The 26,256-nt window shown below is 35.6% G+C and overlaps 2 protein-coding genes across 2 annotated transcripts in view; one reads left to right on the forward strand and one right to left on the reverse strand.

Moving 5' to 3' along the window:
• Positions 1–16,903, forward strand: LOC106178083 (connector enhancer of kinase suppressor of ras 2). Its single transcript, XM_086999389.1, has 18 exons — positions 1–190; positions 850–1,013; positions 1,489–1,697; positions 1,894–2,026; positions 2,487–2,603; positions 3,144–3,272; positions 3,519–3,769; positions 8,437–8,672; positions 10,646–10,881; positions 11,166–11,251; positions 11,478–11,553; positions 12,282–12,494; positions 12,730–12,809; positions 13,064–13,132; positions 13,718–13,821; positions 14,089–14,304; positions 14,644–14,876; positions 15,644–16,903. The coding sequence occupies exons 1-18, from the start codon at positions 94–96 to the stop codon at positions 15,785–15,787; spliced, it is 2,793 nt and encodes a 930-aa protein (XP_086855515.1). The 5' UTR covers positions 1–93; the 3' UTR covers positions 15,788–16,903.
• Positions 16,345–26,256, reverse strand: part of LOC106178056 (DNA polymerase theta) — a 24,891-nt gene continuing 14,979 nt past the window's right edge. Inside the window, exons 17-30 of the mRNA XM_086999385.1 lie at positions 26,105–26,189; positions 25,515–25,758; positions 22,446–25,321; positions 22,073–22,207; positions 21,500–21,796; positions 21,108–21,320; positions 20,489–20,616; positions 19,753–20,131; positions 19,282–19,452; positions 18,793–18,977; positions 18,440–18,551; positions 18,130–18,254; positions 17,672–17,816; positions 16,345–17,436 (exon numbers count right to left, since the gene is read on the reverse strand). Coding sequence (XP_086855511.1) covers positions 17,204–17,436; positions 17,672–17,816; positions 18,130–18,254; positions 18,440–18,551; positions 18,793–18,977; positions 19,282–19,452; positions 19,753–20,131; positions 20,489–20,616; positions 21,108–21,320; positions 21,500–21,796; positions 22,073–22,207; positions 22,446–25,321; positions 25,515–25,758; positions 26,105–26,189 — 5,328 coding nt within the window. The 3' untranslated portion in view covers positions 16,345–17,203. The remainder of the gene's footprint in view (positions 17,437–17,671; positions 17,817–18,129; positions 18,255–18,439; positions 18,552–18,792; positions 18,978–19,281; positions 19,453–19,752; positions 20,132–20,488; positions 20,617–21,107; positions 21,321–21,499; positions 21,797–22,072; positions 22,208–22,445; positions 25,322–25,514; positions 25,759–26,104; positions 26,190–26,256) is intronic.

The raw sequence follows: 26,256 nt of genomic DNA on the forward strand, positions 1-26,256 counted from the left end.
AAGCTGATTTAAAGAGAATTTAAAACAGAATGTGTTAGCTGTGTCTCTTTTGAGATAAACACATATGTCACTCCTACCGCATTGTGCATATACATGTATTTCCGGAAGATAAGATTTGCACTTGCAGTAAAAATGGCATTCGTCAACATTGCCATTTGGAAACCAGAACAAGTGGCAGAATGGCTCAAAGGTGAGATTTTATTGTCAGTTTATGGACGTAAGTTTAGTCAATATATCTCCTTAGAAGTCCATGGCAAGCAACTGATTGTTATGGTTTAACACTTGTTAAAAGTTGTTTTTACCGTAGCTCCATTTATGCAGTTGTGTAAGGCCAAATAAACAGCGGGTGACATTCAGAATGAAAAATATAAGCTGTCTATTAAAATCTGATGCAATATAACTGTCTTGATCTGAGATACAGAAACGTTGAACACTCTCTGGGACAATTAAGGAAGCTCGAGCGCTACCTGTACCACTGCCATACAAACAAAACGTAATTACCTCAACCTAGATATACCAGTACTAGAACCCAAACTCTACTCCACCCCGGTAGACAGGATATTAGACTGATGATTAGATTGAATTAAAACTGCATACGAAACCACATTGTTTGCATCCACTTCCAGTTTTCTGTATCTGACTGCCCAGGTATAAATACATGTACATGTAAAAGTATCATATATCAGCTAGGGGTTTGACACCCACCTGTTACTTCACTGACTTTAACTTATTCAAGCGTACCTTTTTAAAGGCAAACAAACTTGTATACAAACACTATTAAGACTGTTATCAATGAATTACAAATCAGGTAATGAAATAAGCTCTAGTTGTTAATGCTCATTTTCTTAGGCCTAGACGATGCCATGCTGCCATACTACCATTTCTTCCTGAATGAGTCCATTGATGGCAAGCATCTGATGTCACTGACCTATGATGACTTAGACAGAATAGGCATTACCAAGATTGGTCACCAAGAAATGATTTTAGAGGCAACAAATTTGTTGGCATCTCTGGTGAGTAAGGAGTGTTTTAGTGTTACACATGTACCCTGACTTTCTGTAGAAATGTATCAACTTAATACTATCTATACTAGTATAACATACTGAGTATTCATGTACATGGATTATGTGTAGATTAGATTATTTATTGAGAATCTTAGGATATAATTTTAATTTTGATATTTGTTATTTATTTTATTTTATTTTAATTTATTTTGAAAAGCATTTTGGGTTCAGGTTAAAATGGTTTCATATATGAGAAACTTAAGTGATAAATCTTTTAAAAATGAAATGTTGGAAAAGAGAGGTATTTGAATTTTGTAAGCAATCGCTGTATTCCTTGGATTCAAAGTGTAGGACTTGGAAGTCATGGGTCCTCCTGCTTTGCTCGTAGACATAGGCTAGACAGGCCCACAGTTACATGTATCTTAAAAACTAAAACACTAGAAATTTTTGTCGAAATAATACTGTCCTTGTTGTCACATTTTAGCACTATTCCTTGGAGTCGGAGCACCTGCAGTCACTGGCCCTCAAACTTGGAGGCAAGGCTAGACTGGTCCATAATCACTTGAGAATGAACATATCATTGAGGTCCTCAGTCAATGGCAGTGTCCATCCTGACTACCTCCCAACTGATGTCCTCTCTGATATCTCTCATGTTGTGACAACACTGAAAACTATGGTGTCATGGCTTGATAGGTGAGTTTTGTTGACATATTTAGTTTGAGTAAATTACATTTTGAGTTATAAAATCGTAAGAGCTCTGTCAGTTGAACAATCTTGTTTTCAGTAATTTAAATATCATGTACATGAATATTGTTAAAGGAAGTGGTCTTCAGGGAGGTGTTGTGAAATTATCTTTGAGTGCCTCCTAAAATTAATTATTTGATCCCAGGCCCCCATTTGAAGATAGCAGTGATGATTACCTGTTAATGAGAAATGCCTTTGTGAAACTTGGCTTGGAGCTGACCCAAGCAGCCTATGATGACAGTGATATCCTGGAGAGTGAAGAGAAGATTTTAACAGTGGTAAGAAAGAAGTCATCAGATCTGTTTAAAAAAAGGAGGGGGTCATGAAATGGATGATATATTGGATACTGTATTTCAGCTTTCATGTTTGTTTCAACACTTCAAAATTTTCAGTTTAGTACAGTAGATAGTGTATTTAATTTTCATTCCTCTTATATCTCCCCTTAAGCCATTATTTATGTTGCATTTGTCTGTCAGTTATCTATAAAAGAATGAATTTATCAACAGTGCCCTAAACTTTGCATGGTTATGGAACTGAAAATAAGTGATTGCTTGTTAATACTCCATATAAGATAAGTTTAAGCCAAGCAATTTAAAGACATAAGTCAGTTTCTGCATAATAATTTAGGGTTTGACTGTTTATACATGTAGTGTCTTGTTAAAGAGCATTTTTTTCTCCTCTCCTTTGGACTAACTAGTAAAAAAAGGGTCTCTTCAAATGTAGTGTTTTTTATTCCAGTGTCGAATGATCTCAGACAAATGTGATCATTTTATCCACACATCTAAGGATCCTCTTACTCTTCAGCCATGCTCTCTAGAGCTGGCAACCATCAGGAAGAAACCTGAGGAGGAACTGGTAGGTATCTCAGAAAATGCATTATATTGAAGGGCCCCTTCTGGGTAATCATAAAGGTCTTGCTGATATAAACCAAGTGTTCATATGTAGATCATGAGTGTTCCAGATAGGTACTGGCCTTGAAGTCAGGAGTGTCCTGTGACCCTTTCTGGTCATCTTGAGATTTTTTTATAACTGACTTTAGGCTTAGCTAAGACTGCAAAACCTGGATAGCTGACTATGTAAAGTTGACTTGGTCTGTTGGTCTAAGAGTATTATATGAACTATTAGCCCTAAAAAATATAGGAAACATACTGTAAATGGGCTGATGACATCAGCTAGACCAGTTTTAGTTTAAGTTATTATTTAAGTAATTAATTTTCATCAAGTTTCGTCTCTTTTTTCATACCACGATAATAAGAATAATTCCTATTCTCTTTAGCTGTTATACACAGTTACACCTTCAGTAAATCTTATTATATAATTAGTTGTCATCATTTTCATCAGTTGTCCAATCAATTTGTATACACTATAGGTGAGGAACTTTTAATTTATTACCAGGGTATGCATATCCAGTCGTCATACCTTGGCACGCACCTGATAGGAGGGGTAAAGGACCAGTCTCCAGCTGACATCTGTGGAAAAATTGAGGAAGGAGATGAAGTCATCATGGTCAATTATCAGATGGTGGTAAGTATGACTTGGAGCACATCAAGTTTCAGTGTGATTATTTGGTAGGAAATTACTTACACAGTAATGTTTTTGTGAGATTTGTGTTTTTGTAAACGTCTTTTTATCTAGGTGTGATTTAGTATTAGGCAGCATCCAGTTCATTTGCATCTTATATCTCTATTTGTAATGAAATTTCATAAAATGAAAAATATGCTAGTGGTATATAATTTTCTACTTATAATAGTAGTCTTCACTGTGTTCTAGGTTGGCTGGCAGCTGAAGAAATTGGTACAGATTTTGAGAGAGAAACCAAGAGAAGTCATTCTGATGCTTAAGAAACGTCCCAGACATGCTAATATCTTCGGCCAGCCAACTAATCGTAGGCGGCGCTCTCCAAACAAGAAGCCATCCACATTTCCCAAACTTCAGAAGAAGAGGTCTAGGGAAGACAAGAATGTGAGAACCCCACTACCACCAAACTTCCTACACTCTGAGCAGGAGCAGCTCTCTCCAAGGTAGAGGGTGTATTATTACTTATTTTGATAATAGAAAAAACAGTCTATGAACAAATGCAGGCATGTGATGTGTAATGTGAATTTGTCAGGTGACAAATAGAGAGATGTACAGATTCATTAATGTGCATTTTCTTAGGTCAATATTGCTTAAAAAAAGCAATGAAGAATTTTAAAATACATTTAGAAAGTTGTACAGATGACGACATACAGAATATTTTGGGATGTTTTTTTTATCCATAATGCTTACTAGTAGATTAATGGGAAATTTGGCATGTCTAAACTGCTTTTTATTTGATGTTATCAAGTATGTGGCTAAGGTATGACTGAGACTGAGTAATCATTTAAGGAAACGGCCTTAAAGAGGCTTATAGCTACCTGGGCATAGGTTCAGGTCATTGCTAACCACAATGTAATATGTTTTCAGCATGTTAGATGCATAGAATGGCCATTTTACCACCTCCCTAGTATCTGGGAGTGTGTATGTACCTACGTTAACACTGTTCCATGAAATATTTGTTATGTATACGTATTTCCTGCCATATACCAAAGTCAGTGACTATTTATGAGAGAAGGGAACCATATGTTTGTTTTTAAGCACCAGATAGACCTCATTATGTAAGCAGTTGTAAAGAGTTTCAGGTGGATTTATAGCTGACTCAGATCAATCAACAGACATTAAAAAATATGATGTTACATGTACTTGCAGCAAAATTAGTTGTTGATTGATAAAATTATTATTGATATATAGAACTTAATTTAGTTCTTAATGTGGTCTTTTTGAACTGAGCCTGACTTGAGCATTATTGGTCATGATCTTATTTTTTTGATGCAGCTCGACTTAGACAGGAGCATGTACACATGCATTTTAGAATGGTTTGTACAAACAGTATGTAGTGAAGGGCTATCTTTATACTTCAATAATATCTATGTGCCTGCCCCATTGTGCAGACTACTCAACCTTTGCCTTTCAAGTTCAGTGTTTTCCTGGTTGATATAGCATGGTGTCTTATCATGAGTTAAGTTAAGGTTTTAAATGGCTACACAATTCAATTGACAGTTTTATATAATTTATTATGTTTCTGATGACATTAAGAGCATGTTTTTGCTGCATTTGTTCAGGGTAAGTAAAAAGTTACCATTGCCTTTTCAAATGGGTTTGTCAATTTTGGAAACTGATAAATTATGACTCTGCTGTTAAAAATCTTTAAAAAACTATTCACATTTTCTGAAGAGATTGAATTGTTTGTCCAGTGTGATAGAAATGCTTTTAACTGTATTGACATTAAAAAGGTCAGAAAAAAACTGTTTACATTTTTTGAAGATACACCTTTCACTAAAATGACAGAACTGGGCAATTTTATTGCCTTATGAACATTCAATTGAAACCCAAGTGGCTGCTCTACAATGTAATATAGTTCAAATTGGTTAGTTGTTCAGTAAGATTACCAGGTACAGTAGATATGATGTGTACACATAGATTTCAGTTGTATGACATGCAGATTGAGGCAAGGTTGAGTGGATCTGTTTGTGGAAATGAGGAAATTCTGACTAAGCATCAGGGAAAAACATTAAAAATGCCATTCAAATTTGGTAAATGTCATTTTTTTTATGGCAATATTTTTAAAGTATGCAAAAGATAATGTTTAAATATATCATTTATAATACTAGAAAAATTAATTGTCAGATATTTTTCTGTATCCTATATTTTGTCCATGCAGCAAATGGTAAACGGAGATATTTTGGATTTTACCTCCATTTACCATTATTTCCTTTCCCTTTTACATTTCCTTTTATTTTGGGACAATACTTCCTGGTTTTACAGCTTCTGAGCTTGTTATGCAAATAAATATTTGCACCATGACCTAGTTATTTCACCAACCTTGCATTGGGCTTCGCACCTTAACATGGCAGTACAAGTTTACTTAGTAAGAAGAAAATTTGGGACAAATTTTATATCCTTTTTTAACGCTCATTGTCAAGAAGCAACTCTTTAAACCTGTTAGCACACAGACAGCACACAAGGTATGTGAAGTTGACTCTTGTTTTGCAATTTTCATCTGAAGTTCAGGAAGTTAGATAGACATACTTATTGAGGAGTAGAGTAATTGAGGGCACCATGTAGTGGTGTTACCTGGGTCACCAGATATACCTGTATACACCTGTCACAGAGGCATGTTCACCTGTACAAAACAGTTAGGTGACTTACCTGTAAGATACCAAACAAAGTGATGTATCATAGCAATAGTATTTCGGTCACAGACAATTTCCTGCAAATAATGATATTTTTGGAGATACATGTAGGGTTCTTAAAAAAAAACACACTGATTGATGTTCTTTATTTATTGTGGGGTGTTTCTTCAGTGACATAATATCTCTGTTGTGAAATGTATGTGGAATGTGGCTACTGATGATATCAAAGGTAGTGAGTTGTATATCTGGTGTGAGTGGTATCAGTGTGGATAGTATGTGCAGTAAATATTTAAACAGATTTAAAATTAAGGTACTTATGAGATCATGTGATGTAGTAGCAGTATATGTGCACGGAATTGACATACTTTTCATCACTTTCTCATTTGTTATTGAAAATTGCTCCTGGAAGTTGAGGTGATGCACGGAATATATGCTATTTATAGAGTTTGATTTAGAGATAGAGTTCTTTATCAAATTTGAAATTGTCTTATGTAGCTGGTTCTAACTAATATTCCTTGGTAATCCATAATTGGATTGTACATGTATGAACAGTTTGATTTGGCTAAAACTTGAATTTTGTTTGTTGCATAAATCCAGGTAAATGTGGTTAACTTTTAATGTGTTAATTATAAAACAGTGCATGTTAAAATTGTATGATAGTTATCAAGGGCTGCGCTATTTTTAAGTCAGTCCTTAAAGGTTGTTACAGATGGTTTATTCATAAGAAACACTAACAAGTCACAAGTGCCTACAGCCCCAAGACTATAGTCTTACAATGTGCTAGTACTGGTACATATCCTTATTTTCATTGAGGCTAACTCATACCATTGTGACTTATCCATATCTGACTTTGAGCAGTTTGAATGTCAAGTAAGACCATTTGGTTGTTCTATCACTTGAATTGTCTGATAGTATAATATTGAACTCATGACTTAATCAGTCTTATCTTGTCACATATAGGTGAATTGATAACCCCCCTCCCCCTTCCTTCAATCTCCAGTGATTTTTTTTTTTCATCTGTCTTTCAAGTTTGTGAAAAATGCTTGCTTAGGACGTATTGTTGTGATAGGGAAAACTGTCAGTACTTGATTACCTATCATGTTATGGGAATTCTGTAAATATCTCAGATCATAGTTCGGCAGCTAAAATAGCAAACTTCCAAACTTCTTTTCCTGACAGGATATTAAGAGAAACAGCATAGCTAATTAAATGTTCCTCAGAGCTTTCATCATGCATCAGATAGAGGAGATTTTTTTTACTTAACTTGCCAAAATGCTTTCCATTGATGAATTGATTGGATCCTCTCAAAATTTAACAGGTGGTCATTGGTCCAGATAGTTTATCAATTGATTTCTTGCCCACTGTCTCTGTTTGTTTATGTAGGATTATCTTTAGCATTCAATATTTTTTCCTGCATTACATTTAGACAGGGCCATCTTGGACTTTGATTAAAAAGAAATATACTTGTTATTACTCATCCCACTTCCTTCCTTTCTTCCTTTAGGTTTAGAAAAAAACTAAAGAAATTAATACTGAAACTGCACATTAAGATCAGGTGATGCTGTCAGTGTTCCAGAATTAAGTTATATCAGTAAGTTATTAAACCCAGAAAATGATCTTGACATTAAAAAATGATAATGATATTGATCAATAAAAGTTGAAATATTGGATATTGCACCAGACAGACCAATTTGCACTAGAAAGATTGTGTTCAATCTGCTGTAAATCCTTTCAGAATACTCTAATGGATGATCAAGTTAAGGTTGGACTATATGGAAAGATCATGAGTAATAGGCAGTGTATATGATGTGAATGTCAATAATGCAACTCTGTGGTACTTGTGTAAGGCAGAACAGCTAGCCACTCATCTAGTGGGGCAATATGGCAGCCGTTAGAAGCACATATTGATTTATATGTAAAAAGAGAGTGTGGGTGGGTGGTTTTACTCTGAAGAAAAAATATGGGGGCTTGGTACTGCACTCTCAGTTTCAGGTTTGTATATGTACTGAATTTTTAGTTAAGATGTCATTCATATTCATATGGCAGAGTTGTTTTTAAATAGTTACATGTTGATCATGTACTAGTACTCTTATGTAGTAATGGCTAATTATGAAAAAGAGGTTTACAGTGTATACAAACTCCTAAATGTAATGTTTTAAGTTCTTCTGGTTTTGAAGCCAAAATGATTAATTGCAGCATTTAAGGATTTCTAATATTTACATGTTGTCTTTAAAGAAAACTGTGTAGTAGTTTTGATAAAATTAATGTGACCCTAGGACACACATGTGATGTTAACCCGTGTGGTCTTAGCCTACTGTATTCTTGGCATTACTTACTTAAAAAGGTACAAGATGAATATAATAATTAGTCTTTAATTTTTATTATATGATCATTCATGTATCCAGTATTGCTTTTTGAAAGTATGCTCTATTTTTAAGATTAAAATGAGATGATAAGAACAATGCTTTCTTTCACAGAGAGGTAGAAGATGACAATGATGTGTTTCGCAGTGGTTCAGAATCACCCAATTTTGCACAGTTAGATGCCAAACAGCGACGTGCAACAGTGAGTGGAGGGTCTCCCACCATCAAGCGACCTTCATTAAAACTGCATGAACTAAAAGAAGGTCGTCCACGAGGGAACACCATAGCATCCCCAGAGGCAGAGACCGTCTATGATCTGTCTGAGGCCAGGGAGCAGAGAGACAAGAAAAGTAAGTTAAGCATTTTTTTTGCCCTCTTTGGTTATTTTTAATAACTCTGCTAAGTTTTCTATATTTCATTGTTTTATTTTCTTTGGGAAATGATAAGTTTAAGATATCTTAAGTTTATTAATATTATATAAAATAACAAAGGTGTGAATATTGTGCACTGTTGTTTCAGAAGCACAGCAAACAAAATTTCAACCCCACAACATTTTTCCAAAATATTTTGTAGCTAGTACATATTTGTTGTATTTGGAAATACAACATTTTATGTTGATGTTATGAATTGGCCAGATAAATGTTATTAATATACATTACGTAAATATACATACATATATACTGTTAAAAAACTGCCAGTAACACTGCATTTCTAGGGTATACAAATCCGTACGTACTTATCTTTTGGGATGAATGTATCCATATAGTATATTCCATTACCAAGTGAGTCAGACTTCAGCTTAGTGATTCCTTATATTTGTTTTATTGATTCTCTGATATATATTACCCTGACCAATGTGTTTTTCTCTATCTGCTGCCACAGGATTGACACCAAGTAAGTAGATGATAACCCTTGTCTATTATCATGAAGACAGCTGATGCTATAAGGGTGTTTTATTATAATTATTATTTATTGGTTCTTTTGTTTTAATATCATTTGCCACATATTTAAATCAGCATATTGCTATGCAGTATATATGGGATTGTATCCTTACCTAGTATCTTATCACATATATGCATTATATGGATGTATTATGTAATCATTATCGAAAATAAAACAAAAAACATGCCATTATATGAACCATGCTCTTTTAAAGAAATGTTAAAAAGATAAGTAATTAGTTGTACATGTGTATATATTTGCTCTACAGGACTGAGTACATTGTTGGCTTGGAAACAGTCAGGCATGGGAATGGTTGCTTTTTTCCCTTACTTTTGACTTAATTCAAAGGTTGTGCATGTAATTAGTTTAATGGTACAATATACAACAATTGCACGCCAGTTTATATTTCCACTTGGACTATGATTATATAACATATTTAGTTGCTGAAGTAAATTTATACAATCCAGTGTTGCTTGTTTAAAATATTACTGAATGAAGGCTTAAATGATAGATTTGAAGGTATGACCTTTTACTTTATGTATCCCTTGCTTTAGCAAATGGAATATATTTTTCCATTCCCATACATTGACTGTATTGTTATTCTTGTTCTGTGACTTAACTTGGCAAACTTGAGAAACTGATCCAGCTATAAAGTTTAATCACTTTTTCAACCAACAGTCTTTGTGCGAAAAAAATTTGATTTTATGATCAAGTAAGAAGAATATGCAAATAAAATTGATGCCGGTTCCTTTCTTTTCCATTGCCATTCAGATTTTCATCCTTGATGGAATAATTGTGTTGAGATATCACCTCATTAGATTTTATTTTATTTTATTTTTTTCATTTATTTATTTTTATTTTTGCTGCTTAAAAATCTGCCAACTATTTGGACCTTTGTCAAGAAGAAAATCCTCCTTTTCTAAACCCTGCACATATATGAACTTTCAATATTTTCAAATACAATGCAGTGATCAGTTGCTCTATTTTGATTGAAAATCTAAGTTGTCAAAGTAAAAAGGGCAATCAGATTTTATGTATAGAGTATAGTTGATTCAGTATTTTCAAATTCCAGAAGTAGAAAAAAGGACATATTAAACTGATGTGTTTAATTTTTTATGAATGCTCAGTTTTTGTATATGATTGATAGGGTGATGGACAATTTCTTTTGTTGTATATTACACTAGATTCTTTTCAAATAGAATTCTTTTTAGCAGTTAGTTGATCAATAAGATTGAATTACTGCACAGTTATTTTTGCAATGTAAAAGCAAAAAAAAAAAAAAAAAAAAAAACAGTTTTTCTCTCTGTCAGTAAGGATAAAAATGAACTATAATAATATAACATATCTTTTCTCATTTTACCAAAATTTTATTTCTCCACAGCTAAGAGTTTTGCATTTGGTGAACACCTGGAGGATATTCACGGCATAGACAGCCCATTTGGCTCCCCAGTCATACAGCGCAAAGAGAATCAACTCAAGGTACCTTCCAAGTCCTCGCCCAAGGTAAAGAGATCCCAAGAGGCAGCAGCCAGGGAGGTAGCTGGAGGTATGGATAGCAGTGGATCGCCTCAGCTACTCACCATCAGGAAGCTTGATTCAGTGAAGAGGGCAGAGGCAGTGAGTGTTCTTTTCTTTTTTCAGGTTCAGAACATTGATAAATATCTGAATTTAAGTGTTGGGGCAGAGAACGATTATCAAATGTATGCCATGAAGATACTGTAAGAATTTTCTTTAAGTGATTGTGGCATACATGTACTGTGTATGTCAAAAGATTTGGTAAAATTGAGTGGGAGTATATGAAGTCAACTTTATCAGAAATATCAACTTGAAAAGAAATGAGAACAAAATTTAAAAGTATTAAATGCACTTATGGAAACTTATTCCTTTTTTTGCCACCTCAGAATAAGCCCAGTGGTAATGGCAATGTGGCTGTAGAGACTCCACCCCCTGCACCCACTGACAGTATAGCGGGAGACCAGAGCAGCAGGTACCCATTAAACTGATAATAGATGAAATTTTGCTAAATGTGTGTGTGCATGCGTAATTTCTCCTGTACTTCCTGAGATGTCATGTCATGAGCAACTAATATTATACAAAACATAATTTGGGTTCCAACTTGAGGAATCTGTTTAAATATGTGTGGATTGTATGCCCTTTTGTAGAGAAATGGCATTTCTTCAAGATATATTTTTGACTTTTTGTTGAATATAAAGCTATACTGTGAAGATAGTGGGTGGTGTTCTCCAGAAGGTGCCTGCTGTACCCGGTGCTGCCAAAGCTGATGATGAGGTATGTTGCATGTTACTCATTTCATCATTTTATCATTTCAAAATATGTTTTGAATGAAAAATAAAAACCAGACCTAGGCAACAATACAATACAATTCAATACACTATACTATAAATTTTATTTCATGTCAGGTATAAATTGAAAGGAAACATTTGTGGCTATTCACCAATTAGCTTAGGACAAACATTTCTACAAATAATGCAATATTTACACGAGGTCTAGTAAGATAGTGAACAGAAACATTTGAAAATTTCCACTGCCACTGTGTATAGTTTATGTTTATCTTTGAAAATCAAAAGTTAGATCTTTTTTTACACCAGCTGACATAGATAATATTTAAATTGATAAATGTATGTCCTTTAATTTTAAACTGAACAATTATATATATATATATATATATGGCCTCAGCAGCCTTGTGGCTAGACCATAAGTGGAAAGGTCTTGTAATTTATCACCTGCCTCTCCTGTTTATGAGATGATATGGATATTGTGTAATTCCTGATAGCAGTTTTAATTGCACCTAATCATATCAGATTCTGTGCCAGGCTCAGAGCTGTTATCATAATCTTCTTTTAGTGTGGCCAATAATGCTGAAATTATTACATTTGGTTAGGAAGGCAGCTTTACCTGTTGTGCCTCAACTTACATATAATTAAATGTGATGTTGAGTTGACTTATCCATCATTTTTGTGGAGAAAAAAAAAAAGATATGGTTTTATCTGTTTTAGTCTCCTGTGGTTCGAAGAAGACCAAAGAAATCCTCCGCAAAATCCAGAATTGGAGGCAGCAGACGTAGAATCTCATGCAAAGACTTGGGCCAGGGAGACTGCCAGGGCTGGTTATATATGATGAGAGAGAAAGGTTTATTTCACACCAGTGCATGGGACAAAGTGTGGTGTGTGCTCAAACAACATTATGTTTACATATACAAGTCACCAGAGGTAAGGAGTGTTATTTTTACTTTTTCACTTTTTTGTTGTATTTGGCTAACAAGAAGATAATATACATATAGAGGATAGAAAGAATCAAGAGAGAGATGATAATGAGCAGGTTTTGCAGTCACATTTGTAATACAATGACTTATGGAGTCATTTTTAATTTTTGCCAAGAATTTGTAGCTAATAGTAATAAATAGTACAAATTCATAATTTAAGTATTTTGTGGTATTTATTATAGGATCTCACTGCAAAAGTGTTCTTAGCTCTACCTGGCTATGAGGTTTCCCCTATACTTGATAAAAGGAGGACTAAAAAGCAGTAAGTCATTAATGATATCATTGTCAAGAATGATACCATTGTTATTGTTTACTCAGTAATAAACCAGGTACATTCATGAATTTTTTCTTTGCAGTATCAAAGTCAAGTACCTAATAGGTGAAATTAAAAGTAGTTGTCATTCATACATCAATTTAATGACTTTGAATCTGTTCCAGTTTTGTTTTCTCTCACAGGGTCGTGGTCCATGATAAATCCAGTGCAATCCAAATTGATTAAATGTTTGTATATTGCAGTGCCTTTAAGGTCCGTAATGCTGGCTCAAGTTTCTCCTTTGCTTCTGATCGCCAGGAAGACATGGTTAAGTAAGTGGCACACTTAGATTAACTTCACTACTGTAGATTTGCATAGTTTCTGTGGAATACTTATGTGAAAATTAATTCTATCCAACTACTACCCCAGCTGAGGTAATTTGCAACCTGTATTTTTATATATGTATATATTCTGACCAGATTGTCTGTCCGTGTCAAACCATATTTTCATTTTACTGTAAATTTTTTGAGGGGGCTCTGTTTAGGAAAGAGGCAGGTTGCTTTTGAAAATTAGCATGATTGGTTTACATTTATGGTAATTATTCTGTTTTTTTTTTTTTTTTTTTTTTTTTGCACAATTTTGGCAACATTCAGCTTGACATGTACAGTAACTACAAAACCATATTTTGTTTAACTTCAATTTTACTGAGTGGTTTTGTTTGATAAAGAGACAGCTCTCCTTTGGAAACAGCATGATTGAATTACTTTTATCATAATGGTAATAATTAATTTTTGCATGTATTTTGTTTATGTTTCTTCCTTTTTGGTGCCAGCTTTGCCAGCTATATTTGCCAGCTTTGCTGTCTAGTTTTATGTTAAAACTAAAATATATATAAAATTGTTAATTGATTTTCACAGATGGATGAATAAAATGGGCCTTGCTGCCATTAATTATGATGCCAGTAACATTGTGACGACAGCAGGACATGTTAATCTGGGAGAAAAAGCAGTGGGTGTGGAAAGTATGTGCATTTAATACAAAATTATTCTGCCTCTTTGCCCAATAATGTATTGGATCAATCACTGAAGTTATTTTTTATATGCATAAAGAGTATAACATTACATTTAATAAATAATAAAAAATCTATCATAAGTCATCTGATAAGAATATGATACTTTTCACAGTTCTTTGTGTCAGTTAGGACAAAAAGAAAGCACATTAAAGTTGATTATTCTAAAAGTAGTAAAATATCTCTTTGAAACTTTGAAACTTTTGACATTTTCATAAGATCCATATTGTGAACTGAGTGAAAGTGATGAGAGTGACTCAGAAGGAAGAGGACCTACACAGCAACCCCGCCTGATCAAACAACCCGCTGTCCTTGATGACCAGCTGAGCCTGATATCTGAGGAGGACAGTGTTCTCAGCTTGAGGCTGAATAACAGTGAAAGACAACATTCCAAAGATAACACTTCTCTTGTGGTTGTTGAAGATAATGAAGATGGTGTGCATCTAACCATTAATCTTTCTTTTCCTTTTACAAAAAGAAATTTTTCTAATTTTTTTTTTCATAACTGTTTTAAGTATTGTATATCTGTTAAGTAAAGTAATGTGAAATGTAAAGGGATTTATCATTTGAACAGTTCAGCTCTGAGTGTTATTGTGAATTAGATAATGATATTTGGTTACTATGACAACAGAAACATTTTTACTATGGGCTGAATAAAACATCTGACATTTGGTTAAAGTTAATTAGAGGGCAGAAAAATATCTGTCATGTTAAAAGTTGTTGTTCAAAACTAGTAATGGTAATGAGATATTTGACCTCACCTTGACCTTGCAGGTATAGTAGTGGACACTTCAGAGGGTAGAGCCACATTGAGGAAAAAAGCCAAAGCTGGACATGATGACTTTAAAACTATGTGTAAAAGTATCCACAATGCAGATGTAGATCTGGTGGGGGCTAATCTCAAAGATCGACGCACCAGTGCCCTGCATGTGCTCCACAGTAATAAGAGACAGAGCACGGACATGATGCAGGCAAAGAAACTACAGGCATTGAGCAGAACATTAAAGGTAGGGAAGATTTAAAGATAGCACGCAATTAATTATGCTGGAAAATAATGAAGAAAAAGTAAAAATACAAACAATGAATTTCCTTGACATCAGTGACAGTTTTATTGTCTCTAACGTTATATGCTTTTAGTCCACTTAAATGTAGTGAACTGGAGACTGACGTAATTTTCTTAAAGCTCAGTTTGGCTGGCAAAGTGCCGTAAGATGGATTTTCCTGGAGTAAACCATGATTTTCCCATAGTTACCAATGGTTAATGATTTTTTTTTTTCATAAAAAGTGTTTTTTTTTTTTTTTTGTAATAATCTATTAAGAGATTGTTATGGAGGGTAGGCCTTGTGGTCTGATAGTAAGCACAGATTTCAGAATAATTGTGATAACCACTGTTTGGTGGAATTTATTATATTTCTGTGATGTTTAGTGATCCCTCTAAGAAAGAAATGTTATAAGGTAGAAACCTAGACTTCACAGGCCCATAAACAAGAACGCTCATATTACCAAAGGGTATTTAGTAAACAATGCTTTGCTTGCAATTAAGAATTGGTTTTCATGGCCTTGGGGGCAACAGTGCAGGCAATCAAAATTGGTGACTTCAGCTCACAGAGTATCCTTCATATAGTCCCTTCAAGTGAATAATGTTTTAAGAATATTGCATATTCTGTTTGTGACACAATTTTTAAAGAAAAGGTATGTGGTTGAATATTTGAACAAAAGGCAGAATATGAAGTGCAAGCTTCTTTTTCTTTTATAGTATTTATTTTTATTGCAGGCCAAAGAAAGTGAACTGAATGACATTGAAGAATTGTTAAGATCATCGTTATCTCCTCACAAACTGTTACACTTCAAAGAACTCCATCCAGAAGTTAGTAGGCATACAGAATCCAAGAAAAAATATGAGGAAACGGACATTTAAAAGAAGTCAAAGTTCTATACTGGAGATCTATTAGCGTATACCAAGGTTTTATAATACATTAACATGTACAGTTTTAGCTGTAGTTCAAGTAGGATAAATGTGGATTGTAGGATGTAAAACAGTAGTTTAAATATCAGGACTTTTCATACAATGTTATGAATTGTTTAAGAATCCATTGAACTATTTGTTCACTTTTCATACATTGTTATTTTCTTGTGATATTGGACATGTATGTATATTAAACATTTGATATACATATTCTGGATAAGCGGCTCAAGGTTACTTTGAGGCATCCATGCCAGGTAGGCTTTAGACAGAACAGCGCAAATTCTATCCATTTATGATTTTTTCATTAAATTGAAATTGATTTTATTGATATTTTGCAGTAGAGAAATGAAGATGCTCTTTTTTGCAAGGGTAAAACGTTTCTAAATTTATTTATTGTTAGTGAAGTAGCGATTTGATAGTGGAACCTTTCTATCAGATATATTGCTTTGTCTTATCTATCTTAAATCTTATTCAGGAATATATGTTTTGAATATATATTAGAAGGCACATCAGACAAAAATTAATTTTATTCATGTACAGAACACAGTCAGTAGTGGCTCAAACTGTACTTAAAATTATATTTGAAATGCCATGTAGTAAAATTTTTAAGTACTACTTCTGTGATAAAAGATATATCCATGTTCTGCAAAAAAAAAAAATGTACATGCATGAATAGCATATCTTTCATACAATATACATGTTCCTAATAATTATCAAAAGCACCTACAACTATTTGATGCTGGTCACATTGTATGCACCTGAATGTGCATTTTTCTAGTCTGTCACTAGTTTACATGCATATATGTCTGTTATAATTAAACATATACTATAACTGATATTCATGTCCTTTATTTGTTTAATGTACAGTTTTTTTGTAAGTGCTTCAAGTGAAATGTACTGAAAGAAAAAATAGTGTGCACAGTGTCAGTTATTTGAAAGCACCTTGACATATGATGTAGGGATCAGTCCACATCCTGAATTCCAAGATAATCCCACTTTAAAAATGGGGAAAACATTTTGTAACATCTGTAAATAAATATATTAATGATATATGCACAGACAGAATAAGTGTTTTATCTTCATTATGATACAAGATGCCTGTTACTGCAATAATTTAAAATAATTGAATAAATATACAAGCAATAATTGAATATTTTAAAACGTATAATTCAAATAATACAATGTTATATTTGAATATAAAGCTTGGTAGCTTAGTTTCTTTGCAAGTTGTAAGGCCAATTTTTTTTAACGAGACTATCTCTTGAATTCTAAGCTGTAATGTCTCTTCCAAAACTAATATATTCTTCATATAATTAAGTCCTTTTCCTTCATAGTCAATGTCTTTGAAGATTGATAGTTCTTTTCTTTTCACACATCCACTTCTTTAAGACTTCCCCATGTGGGTCCCATGCTGACTTTGACTGGTAAATGAACAGAGAAGCTCATGGCATTCTCCATGTTGTTCTTGACAATCTTTGCCACTGCCATAGAGTCTTGTTCTGCTACTTCATAGATCAGCTCGTCATGCAACTGTAGAATAAAAAACCCTCCTCTCGGTTTTCCATTATTGTCAGACTTTGAGTGGACCCTCTGCCTTGTGTCTGTGTCAAAAAACGTAATAAAGCAATAATGAAAACTTATGTGATTAAACACTTAAAAACCAATTATTCTCTTTCTTAAAAAGTATACATGACAAACATTAGACCAAAATCAAAGTTCTGAATATAACAAATGGTGATAAACAAAGCACCTCTTTAGTTTATGAGTAAAAAAAAACATATAATAGCAGGCATGATACTTTGATATTCACTGAGATACCGAATCACATCAACTGACCCACAGACTCGAACTGCTTGTGAAGGTGTGGTTTAGCTGTGTCAGGAAACCTCTCCATCAAGATGCTGTCTATCCTGTTCATGGCCAGTTTGACCAGATCTGCTGCAGAGCCCTGCACTGTGGTGTTCACTGCCTGCCTCTCAGCCTGACAGGGAATAGATGGGATATTTCAAATTAAAAAGTTGCAACAGATTATCCAGCTCCGTATAGGTAGAAAACAATGCTTGTATTCCTGCCTTTTTAATCTTTGCACAATTTTTTCACAGTTTCCATTTCCAAAGGTAAGTTTATATAGTTCTCCATTACTTCAATCAGGCGTTTACTTGCATTATATTTTGGAGGGGATCATTTCACCCAAACTGACCAAACTTAACCATTCCTATAAGTAAAACTTATGTTCAACAAAATAGATGAAGAAAATTTTAGAATGTTACAAATGAATTTTTTTTAAATTTTACCTGTGCTTTAACATGTGGATTAGTATCCTTGATGCCAGGCAGGTATCGCCTGCGTCCTGTGACAGTCTGAACATATCCCAGAGTTCTACACTGCTCCACAGTGGTCTGAAGATACTGTCTCATACCTGCAGTAAAAAACTCACCTAAAGCAGTACACTATTACAGGTTGAGAGAGGACAATTTTACTTAAGATCAAACCATCTGGCAACCTCTTCAAGACAAGACATCAGAAACTTCGAGAAGGACATCAGCTCCAATTATTATATTTTTGGACTTTCAGAAATTTTAAGTGGAATGAGTTTCTGTTTACCTTTGTAACGTGCTTTGAATGTCTCAATAAATGCAGCTGCATCATTCTCTTCTACACCTATTTGTTCTCCCAGTGCCTTGGGACCAATACCATACAACATGCCATAACAAACCTAGAAAACAATGACATCTTAATCAATATCACTTCCATCCCACTGCTCTCAATCCAATGCCAAAGTTTTAAAAATGTGTTTCTGTGGCTTTTACAATCAATTTTACTTTTACTCATCTTTCGGTGATTATAAGGCAAAAATGCTACATTATACCTACAGAGCTGGAAAGCAATTTATTCATACTAATGCAATAAATGTTGAACTGCTGGCAGTCAATCACAGAGTGTGTGGATTGATGTACCTGTTTTGCCTGCTGTCTCTGTGCTGCAGTGACTTCCTCCACACTAACACACTGCCACTGAGCAGCTATCATCTTGAATACGTCCCCACCACTGTTGAGAATGCTGATTAGCTTCTTGTCTTTAGAAAGATGGGCAATCATCCTTAGCTCTAACTGGGAGTAGTCTGCTGCCAAGATTACTCCACCTGTATGATGATACATAAATAAATGGACGAAGCTATACACATTTTTAACTGATTTCATCTATTATATTCCTTTTCAATCATTAAGTTTCTCATCATCAAAAGTTTTGTGAAATGTCTATTTACAAGCAAATAATTTTGTAGGATTTGGTAAAATGAATCTCTGATCTTATCAATAACCAACTGTATATATTTTGTGCATGGTTTTAGCATAGATCTTGCTGAAGTTCTCATAACATGGAAATGAGCATAATTAACAACATTCTACAAGATATTAGAAAGATTTATTGAACATCCTTGTACTCACCTTCAAAAGGCACAAAGGCATGTCTCATACTGACTGAAAACGAAGGTGCTGGACAGTCAGACAGACACCTGGACACCTGCTTAGGTGCCACATAACGTCTGCTTCCCTGCTTTTTACTTAAACCTGCCACAGGTACAGATGCTCCCTGGGGAGGACTCTCACCTATGACACCTGAAAATCAACAGGCTCTGTATATAGTATGTGTGTAACTTACAATAGGTATAAATTCTTAGGTATATTGTATGTGTGCACAAACTGTATCAAAAGGCTAACTCCATATTGTCAATTTGACCAATACAATGTGAAGGAAATTAAACTAACTATTATTGTTATTTATTATAATTTTTACAATTCATCATTATAAGTTAGAACTGATTATGTTGTAAAAAAAGAATGGAGGTCTAAAACGAGAATAAATAAATATACACAAGCTCATAATCGCACAGCTACAATGCTTCATCAATAATTTACCTGGCATAACTATTTCAAAATCCCTAGGAATATTCTGCAGGTTGGGTTCTCCCATTGACACCCTCCCTGTGCTGGTATGTGTCTGACACACACTGTGTATTCTCTCCATGTCCAGTCTCTGGTTGTACATCTTCTCCTTCTGGACAGGGAACACCACTTTGGTTATGGCATTGGTGATCCTTCTCCACTCTAAGATGAGGCCAGGTAAGGGGTGAAGTTGCTGCAGTTTCTCCAGCACATCCTTGGCTGTACTGTATTGTTGTCTCTGTTGTCTCCCCCTCCCTGCCCCTCCTCTCCTAGCTGGGCCCAGGGTCTTAACACTAGACTTTTGAGCTGACAGGTCCCCATTGGGTGGAAGTTTTAGTTCCACAAAAAGCACCTAAAAAGGGACTTACAAAAGTCTAAATCCTGTTTACATTTTATACATCTGTGTCATTCCCTGATAAAAATGCAGTGATCAAAGGCTCAATCTGCTATAAACCCTGGAGGCCCAACTATAAAAAGTTTTAATAGTCACTTTTTAGAAAAGATTTTTTCTAATGGTTAAGCACCTAATCCATACATTAACTTTCCATAAATTTCAGTATCACTTCAGTGCACAACAGTAAGTTGTCTCCAGTTGTATCTATATGTCAAAACACCTAAATACACCTATGGCATGGGTACAAAATAACTTGTCAAAAAAAAAAAAAAAAAAAAAAAAAAAAAAAAAAAAAAAAAAAAAGCTAAAAAATACCTGTGCCACATCATCTGGTGCAGACAGAGCAAACGGGTGTCCTGCCAGTTGGTACGCCTGGTCCTCCAGGGCAGACAGCTTGGCCTGCATGATACTCCGCTGGCTATCACATCCTGCCTGACTGAACCCTGATATGAGACAGTTAAACCAGCACATGAGTGCAAAATCAATGTCACATTATGAATAAGACTTGCATTAACTGAGGAAAAAAGTCCAAAAAGCATTACAACATCACCAATTTGCACAAGACTTGAATCAATATAACAATGATTTTCCCCGATTTGCCTTAGAACAGTGCTACAAGTCCCTTCCAAGTACAAGCTGCAACAGACCTTTTACTAACCATTTGATGCCCTGAAAACACTCAATTTATTACCTTGCTATACAAAAATCAAAGCACACTTGCCCCTCCACAGTTAAAAAAACAAGCTTGTTCTGTTATTATAAGAAAATGGAATGGAGTATTGACACATATTCTTAATGAACATTTACTGTAATAATGATTTTGAATATTTTGTGTAGAATAGAGCATAAGAACACAAGAAACCAGTTAGAATTTATTACAGTGAATATCTAAATGGCTCCTGGCAGTCTGAACCAGGTGGAGGAGGCCTCTTACCTAATCCATTGAGTTCCATCCTGGCCAGGGTCACCACAGAAGGCATCTCCACATCCACAAAGGCCTGGTAGAGGCCAGCCTCCTGCAGCTGTGTTGTGAAGTAGGACATGAGATGCAGTGTCATCACAGACTCCACACAGGCTCTCAGTCTACCAGGGCCAGGGTTCTCATAGCTTATGCCAAGGCTGCTTACCCCAATACCTCCACCAATGCCTATAAATCAATTTTAATACACTAATTAAATTTTGTAAATTACTTTTTTCTATTATAATTCCAAAGACATGACATGCTATATAATAAACTGATTGTCTGCCAAATGATGAATTTAAATAATTAATACTTATGCCTTGAAACTGCTGTATGTTTGGTCAAAAGGGAGAACTCCTTCTTACCTTCCAGCAAGTGATTCTCAAGTGGCAGATAATTCTTCACCATCCTGTGCAGGTTCTTTTCCTTCTCCCCAGGGTCCATCATCCAGCATGCCACCTTAGGGTCCTGGTACACCTCTGCTTGCACACACACCCCACAAGCCCTGGCAAGCACCTTGTACTGCTCCTTGATGTCAAATGCCAGGATACTGCGGCCATTTTCCCTGTGTAATTCTAGGACAGACTTCACTGCATCCATCTTGTAGCCTGGTATCAGGCTGCTGTCCAGTGGAGGAGCTGATAGACTTTCATTTGGATCACCTGAGTTAGGGAGAATATGAATTTAACACTGTTGTTCTGTTTTAGCCCTTATTATACACCTTCAGGGGTCACTGGAAACACCTGTATACTAATGGCAAAGGCATGTTGATTATAGAGACAAACCACAATGACCTCTCAAATTCAGGGTGGTATCCTACAATTTTGCCTAGCTTATATTTGGTTGTTTAAGAATTGAAATGTTGGCAAAAAGTAGGCACAACTTTAAGTGGGATTAGTGTAACATGTGAAAGCAATGTCAAGAAAAATGCTTCTCACCACTTTCTGTTCCATCTCTGAGGGCCACAAAGTAGGCATCTCTCCTCTCCCAGCAAACTGCTATACCTACCACCATACACTGCTGGCACTCTATGACAAAGTTTTCAACTTTCTGGGGGCTACTTCTTGGTCTTCCTGCAATTAGAATATAAGTGCCATTCTAGACAACTGCAGACAATTTGACAGAATAAAATTTTAAGAGAGGTTCATAATTACAAGTATTTTAAAGAAAAAATAACTTGTATCATGCAACAGGTGTTTTAGTCAGGGGCTATTAATTTCTTTTAATACTTTAATAATTTTCCTTCATGTTCATACAATAAAAACTAACACTAGAAAAATTGTTATTAAAAAACATCTTCCACACACTTACCCCTTTTAATTTTGCCACCTATTCCTCCACCACTGACAGGCTTGGGAGGGCACTTTTCACAAGCAACTGAGATGGAAAACTTCTTCTGCTGTTTCCATTCTTCTATAAATGTATCAAACAATTGCCTGTCTGCAGCTACATCAATGATAGTAAAACTTCCCCCAGGTTGTGTGCTCACTCCTCCAACTTCCAAATCCTGTGCATTATTTTTACTGCAAAAATAATCATCTATTTTTCTTGAAGGTCTTGCTCTAACTGCACTATGTTTAAGAGGTATGTGGTTTACTGCCTGCCCCTTCATATTTCGATTCCGTAAACTGTATGGAGTTACTTTTAAACACTCTGGTGTAGCTGCAGCAGCTAGTGATACACTGGAATCAGGGGGTGTGGGGGGAACACAGTCACTGCCAACACTCACATTTTCTGCTGATTCATCCCCTTTTGCCGATGACTTTTCTGAAAATATTCCACATTTCACACTCTTAGGTGGAGACGATTCAGTTTCTTTTGTTTCCAAATTCTTCCTCTTTCTTTGATAACCACAAGCTTTTGCATTATCTTTCATTCTATTACTACTTCCTCTTCCCATTGGTGTATCTATCATAGCTCCACCACCATATTTTACAGTGACAGTATTTTGATAAGTCTCCTGCTTACAGGCCAACTGACACTTCTTGCTGTATTCTGCATTTCTCTTCTCTTCAGCAGCCTGTCTAGCAGCCTTAAACATGGCTGGAGTTGCTATAGGTGACAAAATATCACAGTCCAGAGCTTTTTCAAGCATAGAGAAAGTCAGAGAATCATTCATCTGATGTGGAGAGGGCTGGACACCACCCAGTTTCTTAGGTGTTATTTTAGGCTCATATGGTGTACTACTATTCCTACACATATCACCAATGTCTGATGGAGGTTTTGCTTGAGGAGGATTAGAGTTAGATGGGAATGGGGACAGACTTTCATTCATCATCTTCATAGCTGCTGCCATGTCTTGCTGGAGCACCTCATCAAGGCTGCTGTTCTGGGGTCCCTGTTTACTGACCGACTTCTGGTGCTGGGCCTCTGGCTGGAGAGCACCTGCCTGTGATAGCGAATCCTCAAATAGTCCATCCTCACTATATACCATCTTCTCATAGTTACTTGCCACCAGGAGAGGAGAGTCTGATATGCTGTCAAGTTCCTCTCTTGTTACACTAAGATGTTTAGTATCTCCAAGCTGAGGAGCCAAAGGAACTGCTATTGTTTTTGCTATCTGTTTGGCATTCTTTAGACAGGGTGAAGCACTCTGTTCTATGAAACCAATCTTCTGAGTGTTGAATCCAGCAGCAAACAATTGTAAATCAGAGTCTAGAGAATCCATTAACTCTTCAGAGTACATGGGTGGAGTTATGACATTATTCTTTCCCTCACATCCCAATTCCTTCACAGGACTCACAACTACCATATTGGTAATCTGGTCAACTTTGGGTTTCTTAAATGCTTTATCACAGACATGCTTTGGAATGGTTTCATTGGGAGCCGTTTCCTTATTATCACAGTTTGTATTGAGCAAATCTTGATCTGATTGCTTAGCATGCAGATTCATGTCTTTGTCAACAAAAAGGTTGGAGACACTTTGTCTGTTTGTTTTACTTTCCTCAAGCAGGTGACTTACTGCTTTGTCATTATTAGAATATTCATATGCAAGTCCATTGTGTAAAGTATTCTGTAATAAATTGTCTGTAAAATTTTTCTTTGTAGAATTTGTTTGTATAATTACATCACTGGTCTGAATAAGTTTATTATCATGTAATAATTGTGAATAATTACAGTTCTTGTTTGTGGCAGTATCACTGGGACAGCTGACCAGCAGCTGTTGCATCAGCTGTGTGTTCACCTCAAAACTATCATTGAACTCTTCAGGCACTGAGTACAAGTCTGGTGATATAGGCTGTTCACATGGCACTCCTTCAGTCTGGCACTTTTGAACTTTAACAGGTGTTATTATGTCTGATGATACACCCTGTACTTGACTGGTCTCAACTTTGCTGCCATTTTCATTCAAATGGGGATAGTTTTCTGTTCCTGAACACTGGACAGTTCCCTGTGCTTCATTGTGTATTTCTGCCATAACAACTAATTCACTGTTACTTCTTTTAAGAGGCTGAACAAACTGTTTCCCATCTTTGTATTTTTCTCTATAATCAGTATTTTCAGTTTTCAAATGCTGCTTTTTGTCTTGGAGGATACAACTGTCAGATTCATCATGGAGACTTGCACTCCTTTTGTTAACAGCAACATTACTTTGCTCACCAGTCTTGTCATTCTGGTTACCACTGTTAGCAGTTTGAATTGAATCTGAATTCTTTCCTTCACCACTTTTCACATTTTTATCATATGATTTTCTTTTTGTTTTCTTGTAATTGTCGGGCATGTTTTCAGAATGTAAATCAAGTGAATCCAAAGTGGATTTCTGTTTACTACTGACATGCACTACTTTGGCACATCCATCAGAACTTTTGTTTTTCTCTTTAGGATGTGTTATTGGACTAACAAGAACCCTAACAGGAGTCACTATCTCTTTGTCATTCTGAACAGATGTGTTATGGGGCCCATTACTCCTGCCAGTAGCTGGTGTTCTGTGGGAGCACTGCAAGGCCTCACTTCTGTCTTTACTAGTGTTTATACTTGTGTCCATCTGTTGTTCACTAGACTGACTACTAGGTTTCCAGGCAACACCAAGCAGGGCCAGGTCTTCCTTCAGTAACTGTTGGGCCTCCTCTACTATCAGTACAGCTGCCTCATGCTCTGTGAGCCCCTTCTTCCCTGTGAGCCAGATACACCTGCTCTTCAACCTCTCCTTCATTTCCCACTCATTCTCACCATCTGCCTTCTTCTTGCTAAAATAGGATAAATATGTTAATGCTTAGTGATTGTTGGTCACAATTCTAATGTGTTCGTTTTTTTTACCTAAAACAAGATAACAGCCATTGCTAAAAAGATTGTAACTTAATGACACTTCTAATAAAACAATTCAGAAAAACCCACTCATTTGCTTCATTTTAAGCCATATTAAGGTATTTTCCAACTGACCTCTGAAAGGGGACAGCATTTTTGAGTGTCTGCTCCACCTCAGCAGGGTCAGCGTTGGCCAGTGCAGCCACACTCTGGTGACCAGCGTTGTAGAGAACTCTTGCCCTCTGACCATTCAGCAAAGAGATACGCACAAGGTCACAGAGGTCACGCTGGATGCCAAAGGTCAACCGGTTCTGGAACTGGGATAACAGTAGCTCCAGATTGATCCACCCCAGTCTGTGGCAGAACACTGTCACCATACCTTAGTAAATATGAAAAGAGAGATATAACTTGACAAAAACCTGGTTATTCACACCATTTATTTTTCATTCTGATAATTTAAGGGACCATTCCCAGACCCTATCGTACTAACTGTGGATCTACCTATCTCCAGGGGGATTCTCGCTAAATTGCAATCAACTAAAACGGTTTAGATGTCTGGCACGCCTACTGAAGCTGCTAGGGGGTAATAAACTTTCATTTAGCAGCTTCGGTAGGCGTGCCAGACATCGTAGCCGCTTAAGCTGAACTAGTCTAAGCCATATGAATTTGATAAATAGATTTGTGGAATATAATGGCAAAGTTGCATTTATGGGCATTATACTTACCAGCAAATGTTGCTGCTGATTGCTGCAGTGACTGTAAGATTCCTTTTGTTGAATTATAGCACTGTGCAACAACATTAAGTGGAACCTGTAAATAAGCAGAAGCAATGTGTTATAATAATATTCTTGGATACATACTATTGTTTACTTCTTAA

Source organism: Lingula anatina, chromosome 1 (genome assembly GCF_051362555.1).
Source record: "Lingula anatina isolate TDL-2025a chromosome 1, LinAna3.0, whole genome shotgun sequence".
NCBI lineage: Eukaryota > Metazoa > Brachiopoda > Lingulata > Lingulida > Lingulidae > Lingula > Lingula anatina.